Consider the following 21508-nt stretch of genomic DNA (forward strand, 5'->3'; position numbering starts at 1 on the left):
ATGACCCTATGCTAATTTAGGAAAGTATTCTTTACAAAATCATCGAGGCTAGTGTGTCATCTTTATCACTTGAAGACTTATATTCGTCTTTTTGTACTTTCTGGTAAATTTAGAATGACAGACGAAGAAAGAAATGAATTGGAAAAACAAGTGAAAACTCTCCAAGAAAGTTATAATTTATTCTTTAGTGAATCTCTGAAACAACTACAACAATCACAAACCTTAGGAGATATAAAGGGAGAGGAGAAGGTAATGTTATTTATTTAGAACATGAGACTGTTTTAAGACTCTTAGTTTAACTGCATGATTGTAGTAATATATGTCAATGACAAAGAAATGACCTTGAGTTGTGTACATGGAAGAAACATGGGTGGGGTTTCTTTAAGTACTAGAAGATTTCAGTGTTGTTCATTAAATGCAGTCTTACACTTGCTGTCATCAATTTCTGTGACATCTTAATCTCTGCCTTGCATGGTAAAAGGAAAGAATCATTCATTTTTCTAACTCTTCTCTGTCAAAGCCATTCCTCTACTGTTATATAGATATGTTATATAGATATGGTAGATATTTTACTATATAAATATGATGGTATAAAATAGTCTGTGAGTCACCTCTAAAGGTGACATTGGAGTATTAGGGGATTTGTCTGATTTTCAGAGATATCCATGAGATTTATTTGAGAAATACTGGGCCATATGTTTAATGAGGATGCTCTAGCATCTTCTTAAAATATAACAGAAATAGCTTAAAATTTGGCCTATCCTTAAACTTTTAAAACTTGACAACACATATTCAACACAAAATCCAGTATTCAAAAAGTTATCTTTATATTCAATTCCCTCACTCCCTGGAGTACTTTACATACTATTTGTCGTATTTTGAGGGTATATAACGATTTTTCTGGCTCATGGGTTTTGGCTATCTGTGAAGACGTCTGTATGCTGTAAACATCAATAGCATGGGGTTTGAAACTCTCTTGTGTCAGGAGACTAATCTCACCCGATTGCAGAGAGCATGGTTTGCCTTCTAGGTGTGTGTCCTGTTTCCTCACCCTCATCATTTCCTGTGTCCTCACTAACCTTCTTAATGTACACGATATGAAGTTTTCAGTTCACAGATGCATGTCGTTTTCAAAGCTTTATCACATCCTGTGCTCTCGAATAGATCACTGACATAGATCACTTGTGCATTTGAGCTGCTTAACACTCACAGCCTTGCCGCGTCTTGGTAAGTAGAGGATTTTTATGTCGAAGTGTCTTTTTTATAAATAAATGCAAACTAAGTTTCATGACGCTCTGCCCACCCTAGTGTCACTGACTGAGACTTCATGCTTTCCTTTCAGCTGGATAAAGTCATCGCAGGCACCATTGATCAGGGCACGGGAGAAGTCCTTTCTGTCTTTCAGGCCGTGTTAAGAGGCCTGATTGATTATGACACGGGGATCCGATTGCTTGAGACCCAGCTCATGATTTCTGGGCTTGTTTCACCAGAATTAAGATCGTGCTTTGACCTCAAAGATGCCCAAAATCATGGCCTTATTGATGAGCAAGTTCTTAGCCAACTCCAAGAACTCAGTGAAACGAAGGAGATTATTTCTGCTGTGTCGTCCACCACAGTTCCAGTGCTGGATGCTCTGGCTGAAGGTGTGATCTCAGAACCCATGGCCATCAGAGTTCTCGAGATCCTGCTTTCCACGGGCTCTCTCGTTATTCCGGCGACAGGAGAACAGCTGACGCTGCAGAAGGCTTTCCAGCAGCACCTGGTTTCCTCTGCCTTATTTTCTAAAATCCTGGAACGGCAGAATCTGTGTAAAGATCTTATCGACCCCTCCACCTCTGAGAAGGTGTCTTTAATAGATATCATGCAAAGAAGTATTTTGCAGGAAAACACAGGGGTGCGGCTTCTGCCCGTGAAGCCACAAGAAGGAGGCAGGATAACATTAAAATGTGGGAGAAACTTAAGCATTTTAAGGGCAGCTCACGAAGGCCTCATAGACCGTGAGACCATGTTCAGGTTACTGGGTGCGCAGCTGCTTTCAGGAGGTCTGATCCATTCCAAGTCTGGTCAGAGACTGACTGTAGAAGAAGCCGTGGCAGAGGGGGTGATGGACAGAGACACTGCCAACAGTATCTTCACCTACCAGGTGGAAACAGGCGGAATCATCCACTGCAACCCTGCCAAGCGTTTAACTGTCGATGAGGCAGTCCAGTGTGATCTGATGACGTCCAGCAGTGCCCTTCTGATCCTCGAGGCTCAGCGAGGCTACGTGGGCCTCATCTGGCCTCACTCTGGGGAGATATTTCCTACATCTTCTTCCCTGCAGCAGGAGTTGATTACCAATGAATTGGCATCTAAGATCCTGAACGGCAGGCAGAAAATCGCTGCTCTTTACATTCCAGAAACATCTCAAGTCATTGGTTTGGATGTTGCCACGCAACTTGGAATCATAGATAATCACACAGCGTCGATTTTAAAAAGTATAACGCTGCCCGATAAAATGCCAGATTTGGGAGATTTCGAAGCTTGTAAAAATTCCAGAAGATGGCTCTCTTTTTGTAAATTCCAGCCATCCATGGTCCATGATTACAGGCAAGAAGAAGATGTTTCTGATGGAGAAGAGCCAGTGGTGACTCAGAGCTCAGAACAAACTAAAAAATTATTCCTGTCTTATTTGATGATAAATAGCTATATGGATGCAAACACAGGGCAGAGGCTTTTGCTGTACGATGGAGACTTGAATGACGCTGTCGGGATGCTCCTGGAAGGCTGTGGTGCAGAAATTGATGAGAACACACCTGTAAAAGAACGTCTTGATGTCATAAGACTCCCTGGCGTATTTCTGAATAATGCTGCAAGTAAAGAAACGAGGGCAAGTACAGCTACACCAAGTAGTTTTGATAAATGTCATTGCAGAGAACCTAAACGTAAGGGAACCTCTGAAAATGCCATAGATGAAGAGTTTCAGGAACTGGAAACTAATGTTACCAGGGGTGAATTTTGCCAGTCAGAAAACGTGGCAGATATACTAGCAGCTGATTATAAAGTTAAGAATTCATCCAGCCTGTGTGTTCCTAGTTTGATATCACATTTAACAGAGCCTGGACTTGCTGAAGTTAGCCTGCTCAGACAGGACTCTGAAAACAGACTTGAAAACGGTGAAAGTCAAAGCCAAATAGAAACAAAGGAACCTACAGATGAATGTAATCATTCTAGAAACCTTCAAAACTTTGCAAGTGATTTGATAAGTCCTATAGTAAAATCAAAAACTAATAGAATCTGTGACTTGAATGAAACGGTGAATGAAGATAATATTAGCAGGGATTCAGCTCTCTTTGACTATTCCCCCAGGCTGAGTGCCTTGTTAAGTCATGATAAACTGAGGACCGGTCAGGGAAGTTTTCATGATGTACACACTGCAGAGAACAATGGAAATAAATGTGAAGCCTCTACATTGCCATTCAATGACCAAACCACGTTATCGGGTCAAAGAATAAGAGAAAAATTTCAAGACCAGTTTCTGGGAATTGCAGCTATCAACATCAGTTTACAGGGAGAACACGCTGTACAAAAATCTTTCAGTGTTGGTTATAGTAATCCTCAGGTACAAGATCAGAATGATGAGAAAATGCTTGCTGCTTCTAATCAGGAACCCGAAGACGAGCAAAGTGAGTCCACGGTGGAAGGGTCCTCCTGTGCCCCGCCCCTGAGGGGCGGTAGTCATCACATCAGCATGGCTCACATGCATACCCCATCATTTGAAGAAACTGCCAGCGCCAGTGCTGGTGACTATGAAACGTCACTGCTGGGTGATCAGCAGAGCGACACAGAAACAGATACAGACAGCGATGCTGACTTTTACGACACGCCCTTGTTTGAAGATGATTCCCTGCTTCTAGAAGGTGATGACCGTGATTGTCCGCAGCCCGGGGACGATGACACGCTGCCAGAGGAAGACGACTGGACCGCTCCTCCTGGAGAGGCTTTTAATGATGTTTCTAAAGAGGATGAATATTCTTTGGGGACCCAAGGGGGACTGGTTGGTAGCTTAGGTGTGAGGGGAGAAGCACAGTCTCTGCAGGATTTTCTCATAGTTGCTGAGAAAGCAGAATTCAATTCTGGTGAAAGAATCCATTTAAATTCACTTGCCTCCTATGAAGTGAATGGACGGTCGATGGAAATCGTATCAGAAAGGGACAGCACAGATGACCTTGAAGGTGGTGAGTCTGACTCATTGACTGACCGTGAAATTGTAGGAAGAAAAGAGAGCTTCAGGACTCCACTAAATTCTGAAGATGTTGGGTGTTGGAGAGGAAGAGGAGAGTACGTAACTGGACAAGAATTTAAATCTGATCCTGATCATTTAGATTCTGTGCAAAATGAAGAAAGTTATGGGGACTCTGAGCGTGACAGTCACGATCAGGACGATGATGATGACAATGGTGGTGGTGACGCCAGAGAAGAAGGAGCAGGAGGTAAGGATGGAAAGCCCGCGTGCCAGGACGAGGCTGAGGATGTGGATGTCCCCGCGTGTGTCACCACTGCACCCAAACCGGGAAACAGCCATGCAAGTCAAAGTAGCAATAAAACGATTCTCCTGGATCAAAAGCACCATCATAGTTCTTTGGAAAAACAGCAAAGGGTAAATGTTTTGCAGCCAGAATCAAGTAGTAAAAGTAGCTTGGTTCCTGAAAGAAGTAACCTTCCAGAATATACAACTGAGGTCGTTCGAGAAAGCAAAGATCTGTTGAATCATGAGATGGTCCTTAAGGATAAATTGCTCTCTGTCATGAAAGACACTGAATCGGAAAACACTTTAAGCCCTGTTGGTGTTTTACATAATACTAGTGCCAGTTCAACTTCTCAACTAGTGGTTGATCTAAAGAACACAGGGGTTAAGTTGATTCAAGGGCCAGAATCTATGGACTCTGTGAAAGGTGGAAATCCATATTATGAGAACGTGACACTTCAGGGTGACTCATCTTCTGATAGAGACGTTTGTTCTGAGCCCAGTTCAGTAGTAAAACCTGCGGAGGAAAGCCATTTGCCATCCAGAGTCTCTGTAAGTGACAAAGATCCTCAAGGCAATGGAAAAGATCTAATTAAAAGGAGAGCTGACAAAAACAATATACTAATAGAAGATGAAACATTGATTCGTAAAATGTGTACAGGTAAAGGAGAAGTGCTTGTAGATGGTCCTGTAGAAGATAATAAATGTCTCAGACTTTTGCCCAGTAAAAGTACAAGGGAGAGTCTTGATTTAGTTAATAGTCCATTTCCATTCCCACAAATCACACACAGTGAAGAACATAATCAGGAAGGAAGCCTTAAAAAAGCAACAGTAGCTCTTAAAGATGAGCCAAAGAATCTGCCAACAATAGTTAGCAAAAGTCCCGTTCAATTTGAGAATCATGAAGAAATATTCAGTTCTTCAGTCTCCCAAGTGATCACTGATGACATGACTTCAGACATGAAGTCTGAAAGGAATACAAGGATTGAGAAAGATTCATTCACCGATGCACCTGAAAAAGAGCTCGATCTGTTTACTTATTTAAAACATTGTGCTAAAAATGTGAAAGCAAAAGACATACTGAAGCCAAATGAAGATACCCCAAGCTGTATTCTAGTAGCTTCCCCTCCCAGGAATGAGCACGTGCAATTAGGAGTTAATAATGCAAAAGAGAAGGCAGCTCTTGCCCAAGAAGACTTACCTCCAAAGGAGATGGTCCAACAGAAGGATCTTCCTCCTAAAGAAAGTGTCTCAAAAGGAGCATCAGAAATTTCTGAGTTCACACCAGAAAGAGATGAAAGCACACCTTCAATCTTCCCTCTTAGAGATGCAGAAGGCCTTGGGAAACATACGGATTTTGTGCAGTCAGAACTCTGTGCAGATGGAATAAGAAATCACTCCAGTAACACTTTAACCACTGACTGCTCATCCTTAGAAATTAACAGTGAGAAAGGGGTAATTCAGCAACAGGCACGAAAAGAACCAGCCTCATCTCCAGGAGTCCAGGAAAAAGAGGTTCAGATTCCTGAGTTATCTCAGGTCTTGATTGAGGACGTCAAGGACATCTTAAAAGGTAGATTGAAAGAAGGTCATATGAATCCTCAAGAGCTTGGAGAACCTTCAGCCTGTGCAGATACTAACATTTCAATTCAAAACTTAATTAAAAGAGTTAGCTCATCATCATTGGTAAGTGAAGCATCTGGTGTGTCTGGCGACTCTAAAACCAGTGACTATGGCATTTCCCCCATGAATAACTCGCCAGAACTAAAAGCAGAGGGCGGAGAGGATCCGCTCTGTACTGCAAACCTCAAGTCTGAGCTACTCCTCAATATACTTAAGCAAAATCAGTATAGCCAGAAAATGACAGGAGCATTTGAATTGATGAAAGAATTAACTCAGGTGGAGTGTGATCTAGAGAAAAGAGGTAGGACGTCTGAAGTTCTTCCTCTGCAACTTGAAAATGTTTTCTGCAAGCTGCTTGCTGATGGATATTCAGAGAAAGGAGGACAGGGTGGAGAATTGAATCAAAAATCATCTACAGCTTCTGAGATGATGGATGAAAAGCCACACATTCTTGATGATCTTAACAGCAAGAGAGAAAACCCCCATTCCCTTAATTTACAAAATATGAAAGAAAATGGACCAGAAAACCCTCCTGTCTGTGCATCAGCATTGCCAAGACACGGGAGGCTGGAGGAGCTATGTGCTGAATCCCCAAACCGTTTGGAATGTATTTCAGGGTCAAAAGACATGGCTTCTGGAGACGGCTTGACGGAACAAGTAAGTGGACTTTACATTTTATAAGGAGGTAGCTGCATTTGGGAATAATCCCATACACTTTATTTGCTTGAAAAATCTGCATAAAGCCTATTGAATTAACATGTCCACATTTGTGTTTAGTTTGCCAATGAGCTACAGCAGTGTTTACAGCACAGATCAAAGATGTGCGAGTATTTGGCTTTGCTTCAAGATATGAGGCCTCCCTTAGGTAACCAGGAGGCTCTGGATAACAATCTAGAAGCTTTGAAGAACCAACTTAAACAGCTAGAGGTAAGAATTGTCTGCTGCCAGTTATGGAGGGTAGTCGGCTGATATTAATTTGGAAAATTAAAAAGAGCATTTTTATATTTTGAATATTAGTTATATTTGTGTTTCTCACTAGGTATATCTGGGATGTGTATTTTTTGCAGACATTTGAATTGGGATTGGCTCCAATTGGTGTGATTTTAAGAAAAGACATGACGCTGGCAGAGGAGTTCTTAAAGTCTCTGCCAGGTGACTTCCCCAGGGGACATCTCGAGGACCTGAGTGTAAGCCTCCAGAGTCTGCAGACGGCCTTCTCTTCCCTCCACGCCTTGTCTTCGGAAAGAATGAACCACATCACGCTGGCTATCGGCTCCGAGATGGTAGGTACCAGACCATCTCACGTTGAGTATAACTAGTGTTTGGGAGAAAATTGAGGGTTTAAAAATTTAGTCATAAGATGATAAACTGTTAAGCTCTTAACACAGGATCATTATTTGTAGGAATTTGAGGACAATCAGAAATGAACACGCAATTTTATTTTCTAGTCTAAACTAGCAGTTTCCCATGAAGAATTTCTGCACAAACTTCTGTTGTTCTCACGTTGGATATCAGAGAAGAGCACATCTGTGAATGATGTGGAGGTCGTGATGGTTCAAGATACTGGACATGTAAAGCAAAGCTTGGAGTTTCTCAAGGCAAGTGTCAAAGTCAGTAAGACCAAGTACATCAGAAAACCTGTGGATTTAATGTAACAAAGGTTTAGAAAAAAATGTGACTTTGCTGAAAGCTATAAAGGGTTATTTCCTTTTTCTCTAAGAGGTGTTTGTTCACAGCTGACACAGCTATAAAATAATCACCACCTTATAGATGTCTTTCTGATGAGGTCCCTGCAGCCTTTATAAAACTCTTACTACCGTTGCATGTTGAGGTTGGTATTTATGTATTTATGTATGTATCAGTCACATAAAGACATAATCATTTAAATCAGTCCTGTAGCTGCTTCATGGTATTAATCATTTTTGACATGCCTTTCTTCCCCAAGTTCTTAATGTGAACAGCATCCCTCATGAATGGCGGGCAGTGACACTCCTGGCCTGCGAGTCAGAAAACTGAAATTCTGGCCTATTGGATTTATGTTTTAAATTCCCACGCTCTCGTGTATGTGCTGCCACAATTACGTGGATATTATAAATATTAGCAAGGAAAATATTTTTTTAACATCTTTATTGGAGTATAATTGCTTTACACTGTTGTGTTAGTTTCTGCTGTATAACAGAGTGAAGCAGCTATATGTATACATATATCCCCATATCTCCTCCCTCTCGTGTCTCCCTCCCACCCTCCCTATCCCACCCTACTAGGTGGTCACAAAGCACCGAGCTGATCTCCCTGTGCCATGCGGCTGCTTCCCACTAGCTATCTGTTTTACATTTGGTAGTGTATATATGTCCATGCCACTCTCTCACTTCATCCCAGCTTACCCTTCCCCCTCCCTGTGTCCTCAAGTACATTCTCTACGTCTGCGTTTTTATTCCTGTCCTGCCTGTACGTTCTTCAGAACCATTTTTTTTTTTAAGATTCCATATATATGTGTTAGCATAAGGTATTTGTTTTTCTCATTCTGACTTACTTCACTCTGTACGACAGACTCTAGGTCCATCCACCGCATTAGAAATAACTCAATTTCGTTTCTTTTTATGGCTGAGTAATATTCCATTGTATATATGTGCCACATCTTCTTTATCCATTCAGTATTTTAATGTTGTTTCCCTTCAATGTGCTAAACGTACACAAGTTAAATCTTTACCTTTCGGTGGAGTTACATTTCAAGTAACTCTGCCAGACAAGGTTAATATATTCTGAGAGGGATTATTTTTTAATGTATTAATGAGCATAGTATTGCAATAATTTCATCATTACCATTCATTAAGAATGAATGGTTTGACTCAGTGAATTGTGAAAAAATGTCAATAAAAGCTTGAATCCCTGATAGAAGAAGCATATTTGATAATAAATGTGATTGTTAATAGAAACTTTCTATTGTGGCTTAACTCGCTGTTGGTAACTCATACTACTTTGTTCACAGAATGTGTTAAAAGACCTCGGACACACCAAAACGCAGCTGGAGACCACTGCCTTTGACGTGCAGTTCTTCATCTCTGAACACGCACAAGATCTGTCTCCTGCCCAAAGCAGACAACTGCTGAGGCTCTTAAATACAACTCAGAAGGGTTTCCTTGACGTGCAGGAATCAGTAACTACCCAGGTGGAACATTTAGAGGCTCAGTTACAGCTAGAACAAGATCTCGATCGTCAGAAGGTCCGCCTCTCTTTGCGGAGTGGGAATTCTTGGTATTTAGGTCTTCAGTGTGAAACCTGTAATGTAAACCCCACGAGTTGTGGATAAGAGAAGACAGGAGAGATTTTCTGGACTGGCAATGAGTGAACAGGGTGTAATATAGCGATCCTACAATATATAAAAGTACTGTGTGCCATAAGAAGGCTAGAATTAGTTGCTTTTAATTTTCATGACCTCCCTCAAACTACTGTTTTCAGAGGAGAGTTTTGATTTTTTTTTCTAGGAAGAGGAAATGTGGATGCATTGAGAAATTTCTGGGGATAAATTGATGAACATGTGGATAGAGAAGGTTAAGGGTGTCTTTTCCCTTTGGGAGGTGGGCGGGCATGGCAGGGTAGGGCCAGGCTCTGGAGCCAGGCTGCCTGAGTTTATACCCCATTTATACCACTCACTTGCTGTGGGACCCAGGGCAAGTCACTGAGCCAGTTTTCTCATTGGGAAATTGGAAATCGTAGCAGTGCTTGCCTGGTAGTATTGTGGACACTGATGAAAGAAAGAATTTAAAACCCTCAGGACCTTGCCTGGCATGTGTCAGGCTCCTAGTCAACATGATCTATGGCTATAGAATGAATAACTAGTATGTATATAAAAGGAAAACAAAAGATGCAAGTAATGGCTGAATTAATCTCTTAGGGTGATTTAACGAATTATATTGAGGTGGTCCATCCAATAGCAATAATGAGCAGAGGTGGGGATGGAATTAGCCACAGTGATTAAGGAGAGATATTGCGTGCAAGGCTCCTTTGATCACTTCTGGAAGCACAAGCATGGTCTCCAGCACGGTAACCTGTTTACACGAATCGAATATTTTAACAGACAAATCACGCCTAACTTCTGTTTTGATATCCTTTTGCAGAATTTATTGTGTGTGTCGCAGGTTTCAAGAGCTTCAGAAAGTGGGATGTTTCTTCCTGTCGGTCAGAAGCTCCATCTCTTACACATATGCGTGGCCAGTGTTCTGTTGAGCTGTGTTATCCAAACGGGATCTCCTTCCTTGTACATGAGACATGCTCTCACTTTCTGTGTCCCTTGCTCAGTGTGTACCCCACTGCTATCATGTTTACAGCATACTTAGGAGAGCTTATGTAGAGGAAACTTGCAAAATGTGTTCTTGTAAAGAGCTGTGACAGTAGTGAGTTGGTGACCACATTCACGAAGCTTTGCTTTTGCTCCCTTCAGATGGTGGAGGAGCGTCAGCAGGAGTACAGAGAGAAACTCCAGGGCATCTGTGACCTGCTCACCCAAACCGAAAACCGCCTCATCGGTCACCAGGAAGCCTTCGTGATTGGAGACGGCACGGCTGAGTTAAAGAAGTACCAGTCCAAGCAGGAGGTAGAATCTAGCTTTGCATTAGTGGATTGAGTTGATGTTAAGACTGATTACTCGTATTTGGAAAGCAGTTCAGGTTATTGGAAAGTAGTCATCATTTTAGCTTTTCGGAGGCAGGGTGCACCCAAGGCACCCCCAGACCTGAGCTTGAAACTTTATACTAAGAGTCATACGTCCAGCTCCAACAAGCCAGGTAATTCTCCTGGCTTTTTTTTTGGTGAGACATCGAGTGGAGGCGATATAAAGGAGATTTGATAGTGGAAATACCTTGTGTGATGAGTTAGAATCTGGATCTGTTGAAGCCCAACTCACTTGCAAATCAGGAGACATAGCTGTGAGTTTGGGTTCTTTTTCTTTCTTAGCCCCATCCTATTCCTTTCATTGTTCTCTGGAATTTGTTTTTTTTCACTGAAGGAACAAACAATAATGACAGGTTAAGTTTTATCTTGGTGTCAGGAGAAAGAACATTCTCATTGTAACGAGATGATTCAGGTTCCAGTCCCAGACTCTACACGTTGTCAGCTTTGTAACTTAATCTCTCTGGGCCTCACTGCCTTTGCTCAAACTTCCACTGCCCTGTTATTGTCAGACTTAAATAAATATTTTATATAAAGTGACCAGCACAGTTAATGTCATATAGTAGTGGCTCAGTAAAGAGTGTCTCTTTCTTTTTTAAAAATTATTTATTTATTTTAAAGTATAGTAGATTTACAATATTATATTAGTTTCACATGTACAATACAGTGATTCAACATTTAATATTGGGTTGGCCAAAAAGTTCGTTCGGATTTTCCTGTAACATCTTACGGAAAAACCAGAACGAACTTTTTGGCCAATGCAATAGATGGTACAGCATTTAAAATTATTCTAACATAATGGCTGCATTCTCTGTGCTGTACAATATATCCTTGTATTTTTTGTATTCTATACATAGAATTCATGGCTTAGAAGAATTAATATTGTTAAAATGTCCATACCACTCAAATCTACAGATTCATTGTGATCCCTGTCAAAATACCCATGACGTGTTTCACAGAACTAACAAATAATCCTAAAATTTATATGGAACCACAAAAGACCCCAAATAGCCAAAGCAACTTTGAGAAAGAACAAAGTCAGAGTTATCATACTGCTGGATTTCAAACTATCCTACAGTGGTATAGTAATAAAACAGTATGGTACTGGCACAAAAACAGACACAGAGATCAATGGAACAGGATAAATAGCCCAGAGATAAACTCACACAGCTATGGTCATTTAATCTACAACACAGGAGGCAAAAATATGCAATGGGGAAAAGAAAGTCTCTTCACTAAGTGGTGCTGGGAAAACTGGACAGTATCTCTTTCAATTCAAATACTTCCTAGAAAAATTTGGGGAGGCTTAAAATAAAACTATGGAGAAAAATAATATGAAGAGTTAAACATAGTACTCTATAGAGAATGAAAGTGTAAAGGAGGAAAAATTACATAGAGAACTCTAGACGAAGGAAAGCTGTAACTGTTGAGGAGAGATCTTACTCTGAGCTTCCTAGCAGCTAGGGCAAAGAAGCAAACATTTCATTTTATAGAGCTCTGGTATTTAGAAGAAGTCATCATCTTAGTATAGAAATTACATTACGAAGAATTTAGCTCGTAACTTTGAGAACTATTTGTTTTTATCCTGAGCAGTAGATATATGTTAAAATTAAATGTTTAAAAACAGAACAGATAATATTACCGTGTATTTAAAAGCTTTTATAAATGTACTCACATAATGTAAAAAAGTCTGGTATGTGCAAATCTGTATAGATTACGTTTGTAAATACTTGTTTTCAATGTTTTACAAACCACATCCATTTGTTAAACTTGCAAATCTCATACCTTTCTTTAATGTTCTTTGAGGTTTCAAATTATATTAAATATTGTGATTTAAATAAACCAACTCAAATTAACAGAGTATTGAATATGCTTTTTCAACCTGTATGTGCTAGATTCTTCTCTGCCGCCCCCCACCCTGTTTTAGAATTGCAATTGTGGAAGAATTAAATAGGTAGTAATTTACTAAGATTTTATTTTTCTTTTGTGTTATAAGGAATTACAGAAAGATATGCAAGGAAGTGCACAGGCATTGGCAGAAATAGTGAAAAACACAGAGAACTTCTTAAAAGAGAGTGGTGAAAAACTGTCACAAGAAGATAAGGCTCTGATTGAACAGAAACTTAATGAAGCTAAGATAAAATGTGAACAGCTTAATTTAAAGGCAGAACAGTCGAAAAAAGAGCTGGATAAAGTTGTGACGACAGCAATCAAGGAAGAAACGGAAAAGGTCCTTATTCAACTATGTGGTACCCTGTTCTTACAGCTTTGTTGAAAATGATGAGTGTAACAGCGCCTTGATTTATTACGTGGTTCAGGTGGTCATAAATGATGATTAGCATCAGAGACTAGAATTGTGGGTTTTCATGTATGCAATTGACCAAATACTACAAAGTTTGAAGAATTGGCTTTGTTGAACTTTAAAGAAAAATTTTTATTGAGGTATAGTTGATGTGCAATATTATATGTGTCAGGTACACACATAGTGATTCATAATTTTTAAAGGTTATACTCGATTTAGAGTTATTATAAAACATTGGCTATCTTCCCTGGGTTGTACAATATGTCTTAGTAGCTTATTTATTTTATACATAGTAGTTTGTAGGCTTTGTTAAACTTTTAAAAACAATTTAAGTGGGATTGTCAGGCTTTCTAGTCGTGAAATGTGTGAGGTCCATTAATTACAGTTAAAACTTTGGAATGTGTTTTTAAGAACAGTGGAAACTTCAGGGTAACTGCCTGTCGCTGTAAGGCTTAATTTCAGTGTGTTCAGTTTTCATTGTGGGTCTGGTTTAATTTCCCTACTCTGATTTTCAATGATCTAAGTATTTGCTTTTGGTAAGTCTTAACACGCTTGCCTTGGCCCACGTTCAAGGTTATCTATTGTGACCTTTCCTGCCTAGGTTGCAGCTGTAAAGCAGCTGGAAGAGAGCAAAACCAAAATCGAAAACCTTTTGGACTGGTTGGCAAATGTTGACAGAGACTCAGGAAGGGCAGGGATGGAACAGAAACAGGTCATTGAACAGAATGGCACTCATTTTCAAGAGGGTGATGGCAAGTCGGTGATGGGAGAAGAGGATGAAGTTAATGGTAACCTGTTGGATATGGATGTTGATGGGCACGTAGTGACCACAAAGGAGAACCTGAACCAGCAGTACCAGAAGATGAAGGTGAGTGGTTTTAAAGAGATGAACCTGTTAAAGGCTATTTTCAGGTCTGTAAAGACAGGAAGCACTAAGCACGTGAGTTATCTTTTCAAACCTCAGGGACCCTTGAGAGTAAAGTCCTTGTTTTGGGGTCATCAGTATGTCCATGTAAGTTATGGTGAGAATTCTAAGCAAGTAAAAACAGTGGGAAATACATCATTGGATGTGGTGTTCTTCTCCGTGAAGCAGAGTTGTAAGGAATTAATAGAAATAACAATAATAGCTAACGTTCATAGAGCAGTGACAGTGGGCCAGGCACTCTTCAAAGCTGTTCCCAGGGGCTTCCCTGGTGGCGCAGTGGTTGAGAATCCGCCTGCCGATGCAGGGGACACGGGTTCGTGCCCTGGTCCGGGAAGATCCCACATGCCGCGGAGCAACTAAGCCCGTGAGCCATGGCCGCTAGGCCTGCACATCCGGAGCCTGTGCTCCGCAACGGGAGAGGCCACAACAGTGAGAGGCCCGCATACCGCAAAAAAAAAAAAAAAAAAAAAAGCTGTTCCCATTGTGACTCATCACTCTGTTCATTTAGTTCTCCCCACCACTCTGTCAAATGAGAACATCATTATTAGGGTGATGAAATTATGATTGTTAATGTTATTCTTATTCTCATTTTACAGATGGGGAAACTGTAACTTACAGAATGAGGTGTCTTGCCTGAGGTTACACTTCTAGTAAGGGATGGAGTTGGGATTTTAAACTAGGCTGTGAGCTCAGTCTCTGCTAAATGCCAGCCCGGGCTTGCTGTGTCCTCCTGAGTTTACTCAAGTTCTCTCCAGACTTCAGGTCATCTTTTTGGTGAAGGCTGTGGCTGAGAAGAGGAGTGAAAATTCACTGCATGAAAAATCTAGGGCTAACATTAATGCTGCTACAGGAGCCAAGGGAACATTTGAAAACCATTTTATTTTTTTTAAAATTTTTTTTTATTTATTTTTTTTTGTGATACGCGGGCCTCTCACTGTTGTGGCCTCTCCCGTTGCGGAGCACAGGCTCCGGACGCGCAGGCTCAGCGGCCATGGCTCACGGGCCCAGCCGCTCGGCGGCATGTGGGATCTTCGTGGACCAGGGCACGAACCCGTGTCCCCTGCATCGGCAGGCGGATTCTCAACCACTGCGCCACCAGGGAAGCCCCGAAAACCATTTTTAAAGAGTCACATAGTTGATCATTTTATTTCATGTGTGGCTTTTGATGGGCAGGTGCCTGGGCCTCGGGAACATTTGCAGTTCTGTTGTTTGCCTCCGAGTCTTTGTCTTTGGAGTCTTGGGAATAGAATGCTCTCTGTGAAGCTCTTCTAGTACAAGAAGTAGAAAGGAAACCAGAAGAGCTAGGATATTCATTACATCACAATTTCAAGCGGCTATTCCAGAACCTGACTGTAACTGTGTCTTAAAATGAAAAATCTAATGAATTCCTAAAGGAACCTGTGAGTCAGGTACAAAGGAGTCAGGGAAGGTCAGTAACTTGACCAAAGGAGTGAAAAATACCAGGGTAGGCCCAGACATACAGGTGCCTTACCGGAAACACTTGTTTTTAGCCACAGCATGAAGTTTGCCTTCTGAACTTTTCACTGCTAAGAGTATGAGAATCTGAAAGTGCTTCACAAATTCCTGCTCTCCTGGCAAGGTGGAGAGATGGCCCAGAGGCTCGGGAGACACGAGGGCTCTGGTACTAACTCTCTGTGCTACGTGTCCTGGGCCCAATGTTTCTCCTCCTGCAGCCTGTCTCCCCTCATCTGTAAAAGGAAGGGATGGGTCAGGTGACTTTATAGGTATTATATACATCTGTCTGACCTACCAGATGGGGATGGCGTATGAATGTAATTCAAACACCGAAGAGAGAGAAAAGCCTGCGGGAGAAAAGTTATTTAGACAAAAGTATTTGTCCTGTGCCCACTGTGTGTCAGGTGCTGTCACAGACAAGGGGACAAGGATTGATGAGTCTGTCTCGGCTGGCAGCTGGAATCAGACTTCGCAGGAACAGCTGTCCCACAGCAGTGCTCCTTGGCCCTTTTCACTTGATCGCGTAGAGTGATATTTTCTCAGCCCCTGAGTGCGCTGTTCTAGGTAGTGAGCAAAATAAATTCCCTGTCTTGGTGCTTGCCTGCTGGGGGGTGACAGTGATAGGGCAGGCAGTGAACATCCAAATGCTGTTGGATGCTGGAAGGTGGTAACTTTTTGCCACGTTAGGTACGGGTGGGCGGATGGGGTGGGACCACCTTTCAGGGTTAATAGGCTCGTCCGAGTAGGTCCACACGGGGGGATGAGATTCCTGCAAAGACTCGGAAATAGGGCTTGCAGGCAGGTGTCTGAGGGGAGAGCTGGAACCAGACAGGAGAACAGCTGGAGAAAGAGGTCCAGACGTGCCCGCAGGTGGGGGTGGGGTAGAGGTGGGAAGCTGAGTGTGTGGTCGGAGAGGGAGCTCGGAGGTGATAGGATCAGGCTGTATGGCTCCACATAAGCCCTTACAAGAAATGTGGAAAATGGCCCCAAAGGATTACTATGCTTTTTTAAATTATTCTTATTGAAGTAGAGTTGATTAATAATGTTGTATTAGTTTCTGCTGTACAGCAAAGTGATTCAGTTCTACATATGTATACATTCTTTTCTATATTCTTTTCCATTATGCTGTTTACCACATCTTAATGGCATATTGGGGTGGATGGAAGAAGCTGGTTATGGCTGGAGAGGAAGGGTTTCTAGCCGCTGAGGCCCACACGGCTGAGGGCTGAGGGCTGAGGGCGGGTAGCTGTGCACACCTGTGACCTCTCTGCCCCACACCTCTGACCTGCCAGACGCTCTGCTCTTGCCTCCAGGGTGGACTTTGATCCCTGACATGTGCCGGGCTCAACAGGCAGTGTTCTCTGTGTGCGGTTTCCTGTGCTCCTTTCAGCAAACCTGTGACGTGTAGGGTTATTGTCCCCTCTTCCACATGCAGGAAACTGAGACCCAGTCAGCTGAGTAGCTCCAAGATGCTCCTTTATTATACGTGTTCCTCTAACTTCCTTTGGGCTTCTCCGAATGTACGTTGTTCTTGCTTACTGATTATCGTAGTGTTTTTATAGGTTTCAAATTTTAGATACTCTTTTTCCTATTAAATATCTTTTCAGGATCATTTCCTAAGAAAAAATATTGTACTTCCTTGATCAATAATTAGGTAAAGACATTGACAGTCCCTCTAGGGGGCTCGTAAGGAAAGGGATGAGTGTAATGAGAGCGGATTGTAGATGCTTGTTTTAAGGCTGGAACAGAAATCTCTTCCATTTTTTCCAAACTTCTCCAAAACAGTACTTTCCAGAGAAGATTGGAAATTTTAAAATTAGCTGCTCACAAAGCAGCTTTTGCTTTTAGGAAGTTCACCACTAAGAGGGAAATGGTGGGCACCCTAGACAGGTTGATGGGAAGCAGGCCTGCGGGTCTGGGGTCTGTGGGTCCTGCATCCACTTGATGCCTGATCTGCTCTCCCGCAGGCCCAGCACACGGAGCTCGTGGCCCAGCACCAGGCTGTCCTTGTGGCCACCCAGGCGGCCCAGGCCCTGCTGGAGAGGCAGGGCCACCACCTCTGCCCGGAAGAAAAGGAGAAGCTGCAGAGGAACGTCAAGGAGCTGAAGGCGCGTTATGAAAGCGCTCTGGCTGAGTCGGAGAAGAGAATGCGGCTGACCCACTCCCTGCAGGAGGAGCTGGAGAAGTTCGACGCCGACTACGGCGAGTTTGAGCAGTGGCTGCAGCGCTCAGAACAAGAGCTGGAGAACCTGGAAGCAGGTGCCGACGACCTCGGTGGTCTGAGGGCCAAACTGAAGAGGCAGAAGAGCTTCTCGGAAGATGTCATTTCGCACAAAGGAGACTTGAGGTACATCACGATCTCTGGGAACAGAGTGTTGGAAGCAGCCAAGTCTTGCAGCGGGAGAGAGGGAGGCGGCCGGGCTGAGCGGGGCCACCTGGACACCTCTGCCACCCACAGGGAAGTCCAGGGCAGGCTGGACCACGCCACTGACCGCTTCAGGTCCCTCTACACAAAGGTAATTTCATTTTTTTTTTAATTGAAGTACAGTCGATTTACAATGTTGTGTTAATTTCTGCTGTACAGCAAAGTGTTTCAGTTATACATATCTATACATTCTTTTTCATATTCTTTTCATTATGGTTTATCTCAGGATATTGACTATAGTTCCCTGTGCTATACAGTAGGACGTTGTTGTTTATCTCTCCTTACATAATAGTTTGCATCTGCTCATCCCAGACTCTGAATCCTTCTCTCCCCACCCCACTCCACCTTGGCAACCACAGGTCTGTTCTCTATGTCTGTGAGTCTGTTTCCTAGATAACTTCATTCGTGTCATATTTTAGATTCCACATATAAGTGATATCATATGGTATTTGTCTTTCTCTCTCTGACTTACTTTACTTACTGTGATAATCTCTAGGTCCATCCATGTTGCTGCAAATGATATTACTTTGTTCATTATTATGCCTAAGCAATATTCCATTGTATATATGTACCACATCTTTATCCATTCATCTGTCGGTGGACATTTAGGTTGCTTCCAAGTCCTGGCTACTGTAAATAGTTCTGCTATGAACACAGTGGTGCACGTATCTTTTTGAATTATAGTTTTGTCTGGGTATATGACCAGGAGTGGGATTGCAGGATCATATGGTAGCTCTATTTTTAGTTTTTTAAGGACCCTCCATACTGTTCTCCATAGTGGCTGTATCAATTTACATTCCCACCAACAGTGCAGGAGGGTTCCCTTTTCTCCACACCCTCTCCAGCATTTATTGTTTGTAGACTTTTTGATGATGGCCATTCTGACCGGTGTGAGGTGATAACTCATTGTAGCTTTGATTTGCATTTCTCTGATAATTAGCGATGTTGAGCATCTTTTCATGTGCCTCTTGGCCATCTGTGTGTCTTTGGAGAAACGTCTATAGTTCTCCTTCCCATTTTTTGATTGGGTTGTTTGTTTTTTTGTTGTTGAGTTGTATGAGCTGTTTGTATATTTTGGAAATTAAGCCCTTGCCAGTTGCATCGTTTGCAAATTCCATAGGTTGTCTTTTCATTTTATTTATAGTTTCCTTTTCTGTGCAATAAGGTAGTTTCATTTTAAGGCATGAGGAATCTGTGCATGTAGTTTTTGTTCTGTCCTCTTTAGTTTTGGAATTAGAAGCAAGAAATCTGAAAACTGAAGCAGGGAAAACAAAGTATTTCCATCCTGCTTCCCTCAGTCTTTTTTTTTTTTTTTTTTTTTTTTTTTTTTTTTTTTTTTTTTGCGGTATGCGGGCCTCTCACTGTTGTGGCCTCTCCCGTTGCGGAGCACAGGCTCCGGACGCGCAGGCCTAGCGGCCATGGCTCACGGGCTTAGTTGCTCCGCGGCACGTGGGATCTTCCCGGACCAGGGCACGAACCCGTGTCTCCTGCATCGGCAGGCGGATTCTCAACCACTGCGCCACCAGGGAAGCCCCCTCAGTCTTATTCATCTGCTTTACTTCTGAAAAATATGTTTAAAGATTAGGAAAGTAAAGTTATTTATTAAGTTCATTTGGAGTGATTTCCAGGCAGCCCTAGCTGTAAAACGCTGTAATACCTGTTTTTCCCAGCAGGTGGCGGGTATATTTTGACTCTAAACAGTGGTTTGCTGTTTGCAGCCTCTGAAGCTTGAGAACTGAAGCTTCCTCTCAGATAATTCCCTTCACGAGGAATTCGTTTTACACGTATATTTGGTCGGTGTATTATTTTAATACTTAATGGCTAACAGACTATTTCAATTTTATTATTCTCGTGGACCAGTAGGAGAGTTTTGTTTTTAAAAAAAGCAAAACTGAGAAAATATATCCCTGTTTAGAATATAAGTTGACCAGGCTGCACAAATGTCTTGAAAAAAGCATCGTTGGCTGTTGGCTTTGGCTTCCTTCTGGTCTAGATTATTTGCCCTCCTGTGTTAATCAGTCTTGTGCAGCATATAGAAGTGATTTATGAAGCACCTTGAAAACCTTTCCATCTGATGCATACTATACACGTGGTGTGTAAACTCAGTGGAGATGAGCCCCCTCTGATGATTGACACCTAAACCCTTCATTCTGGATTAAGATCCAGCCCTCCTGCAGATGTTTTTGAATTGGTTAGTTTTTGACTTGTTAGAAGAAGCATCTTCCTATAAAGGAGAAAATCTTCGCCCTACAGTTTTTGCTCACTTTGGTTGAAATCTGGTGTTTTACAGGTGGCGTAACCCATAGGTCCTGAGGATTATATATAAAAGTAGTGGATTTTAATCCCCACCTTCTCTCTTTCTTTTTTCAGTGCAATGTCCTTGGGAATAACCTCAAAGATCTGGTGGATAAATACCAACACTATGAAGATGCTTCGTGTGGGCTTCTCTCTGGGCTCCAGGCTTGCGAGGCCACGGCGAGCAGACACTTGTCTGAACCCATTGCCGTGGACCCTAAAAATCTGCAGAGGCAACTAGAAGAGATGAAGGTAAAAAAAAGAGGGAAAAGAGAGATCCAGCCCCAAGGTAGTCCCATGGAATGCCCTCTGCTCTCCCCCACTTCTGTGATCGTTCCCCCAAGGGCAGGGGAGGAAGGGATGGGAAGGAGTGTGTCTCCCTCTGGGGGGAGTTACAACTTGACGTCTGTTCATTTCTCTTTCTTCTACTGTGGTTTAGCTGATCTGACATTGCTGTCATGGTTCGTATTCCCCACCTCCTCATCCCCAGACAAAGACCAGTCCTGCCTGGGTCACTTGTGATCTTTACACTTATTTTTTTTAAAAAAAAAACTTCTTATTTTATATTGGAGTGTAGCCGATTAACAATGTTGTGATAGTTTCAGGTGCACAGCAAAGCAACTCAGCCATACATATACATATACATGTACCCATTCTTCCCGAGACTCCCCTCCCATCCTTGTTCATCGTCTTCTCCTGCATTACCACCAAGCTCCACAGGGCAGATGCTCGGTCTGTTTTGTTCACTGCTGTATCCTTGGGCCCTCGTAGGTCCTCGATGAACATTTGTTCATGAACGGACCGGGGGACGGAGGGGGTGTCACTGTCACACTCCATGTGGGTTCCTGTTGGGTTACCCCCTATTCACAGAAGTACACACTTCAGTTATCACCTTGCCCACTTCTCAGAGAGGCTGCCTGCCCTTTTGAACATTCAGACTTGAGGGGGGAATTGTGTAAACGTCTCAGCCCCACCCACAGTGGCAGAGAGAGTCTAGCCATTTCTTACATTCCAAGCATATTTTAAAATCCTCATGTGAGGGGAGAGAATTTTTGAAAAAGTGTATTCTTCTTCCATGTGACCAGTAATTTTGAGTTTGAAAGTTTCATGTCTTAAATCTTTTCTGTGCTTCCTTTTAGCAGGTGGGTAGCAATAGCTCATTTCCGCCTAGATAGAAAGCAAACACTGTAATACCAGTGAAACTACTGCCTTTCAGAATTTGGTTGCATCTGTTAGTTACAGAGTCAGAAATCATTATTGTGCATTAACAAGGGAAACAGATACCCT

At 42.3% G+C, this 21508-nt stretch overlaps 1 protein-coding gene across 39 annotated transcripts in view; it reads left to right on the forward strand.

Moving 5' to 3' along the window:
- DST (dystonin) overlaps nt 1–21508 on the forward strand; it is a 503614-nt gene that overhangs the window by 357049 nt on the left and 125057 nt on the right. For 28 of the 39 annotated variants that reach the window (XM_059077098.2, XM_067005901.1, XM_059077096.2 and 25 more), the window contains 11 exons: nt 114–249; nt 1343–6787; nt 6908–7057; nt 7198–7413; nt 7579–7728; nt 9120–9353; nt 10572–10724; nt 12795–13028; nt 13702–13968; nt 17469–18017; nt 20297–20473. In XM_059077098.2, the coding sequence (XP_058933081.1) occupies nt 114–249; nt 1343–6787; nt 6908–7057; nt 7198–7413; nt 7579–7728; nt 9120–9353; nt 10572–10724; nt 12795–13028; nt 13702–13968; nt 17469–18017; nt 20297–20473 (7711 nt within the window). The remainder of the gene's footprint in view (nt 1–113; nt 250–1342; nt 6788–6907; nt 7058–7197; nt 7414–7578; nt 7729–9119; nt 9354–10571; nt 10725–12794; nt 13029–13701; nt 13969–17468; nt 18018–20296; nt 20474–21508) is intronic. The other 11 variants (XM_067005926.1, XM_067005928.1, XM_067005924.1 and 8 more) reach the window with 3 other exon arrangements.

Source organism: Kogia breviceps, chromosome 10, assembly GCF_026419965.1.
Source record: "Kogia breviceps isolate mKogBre1 chromosome 10, mKogBre1 haplotype 1, whole genome shotgun sequence".
In the NCBI taxonomy this organism is placed as follows: Eukaryota; Metazoa; Chordata; class Mammalia; order Artiodactyla; family Physeteridae; genus Kogia; species Kogia breviceps.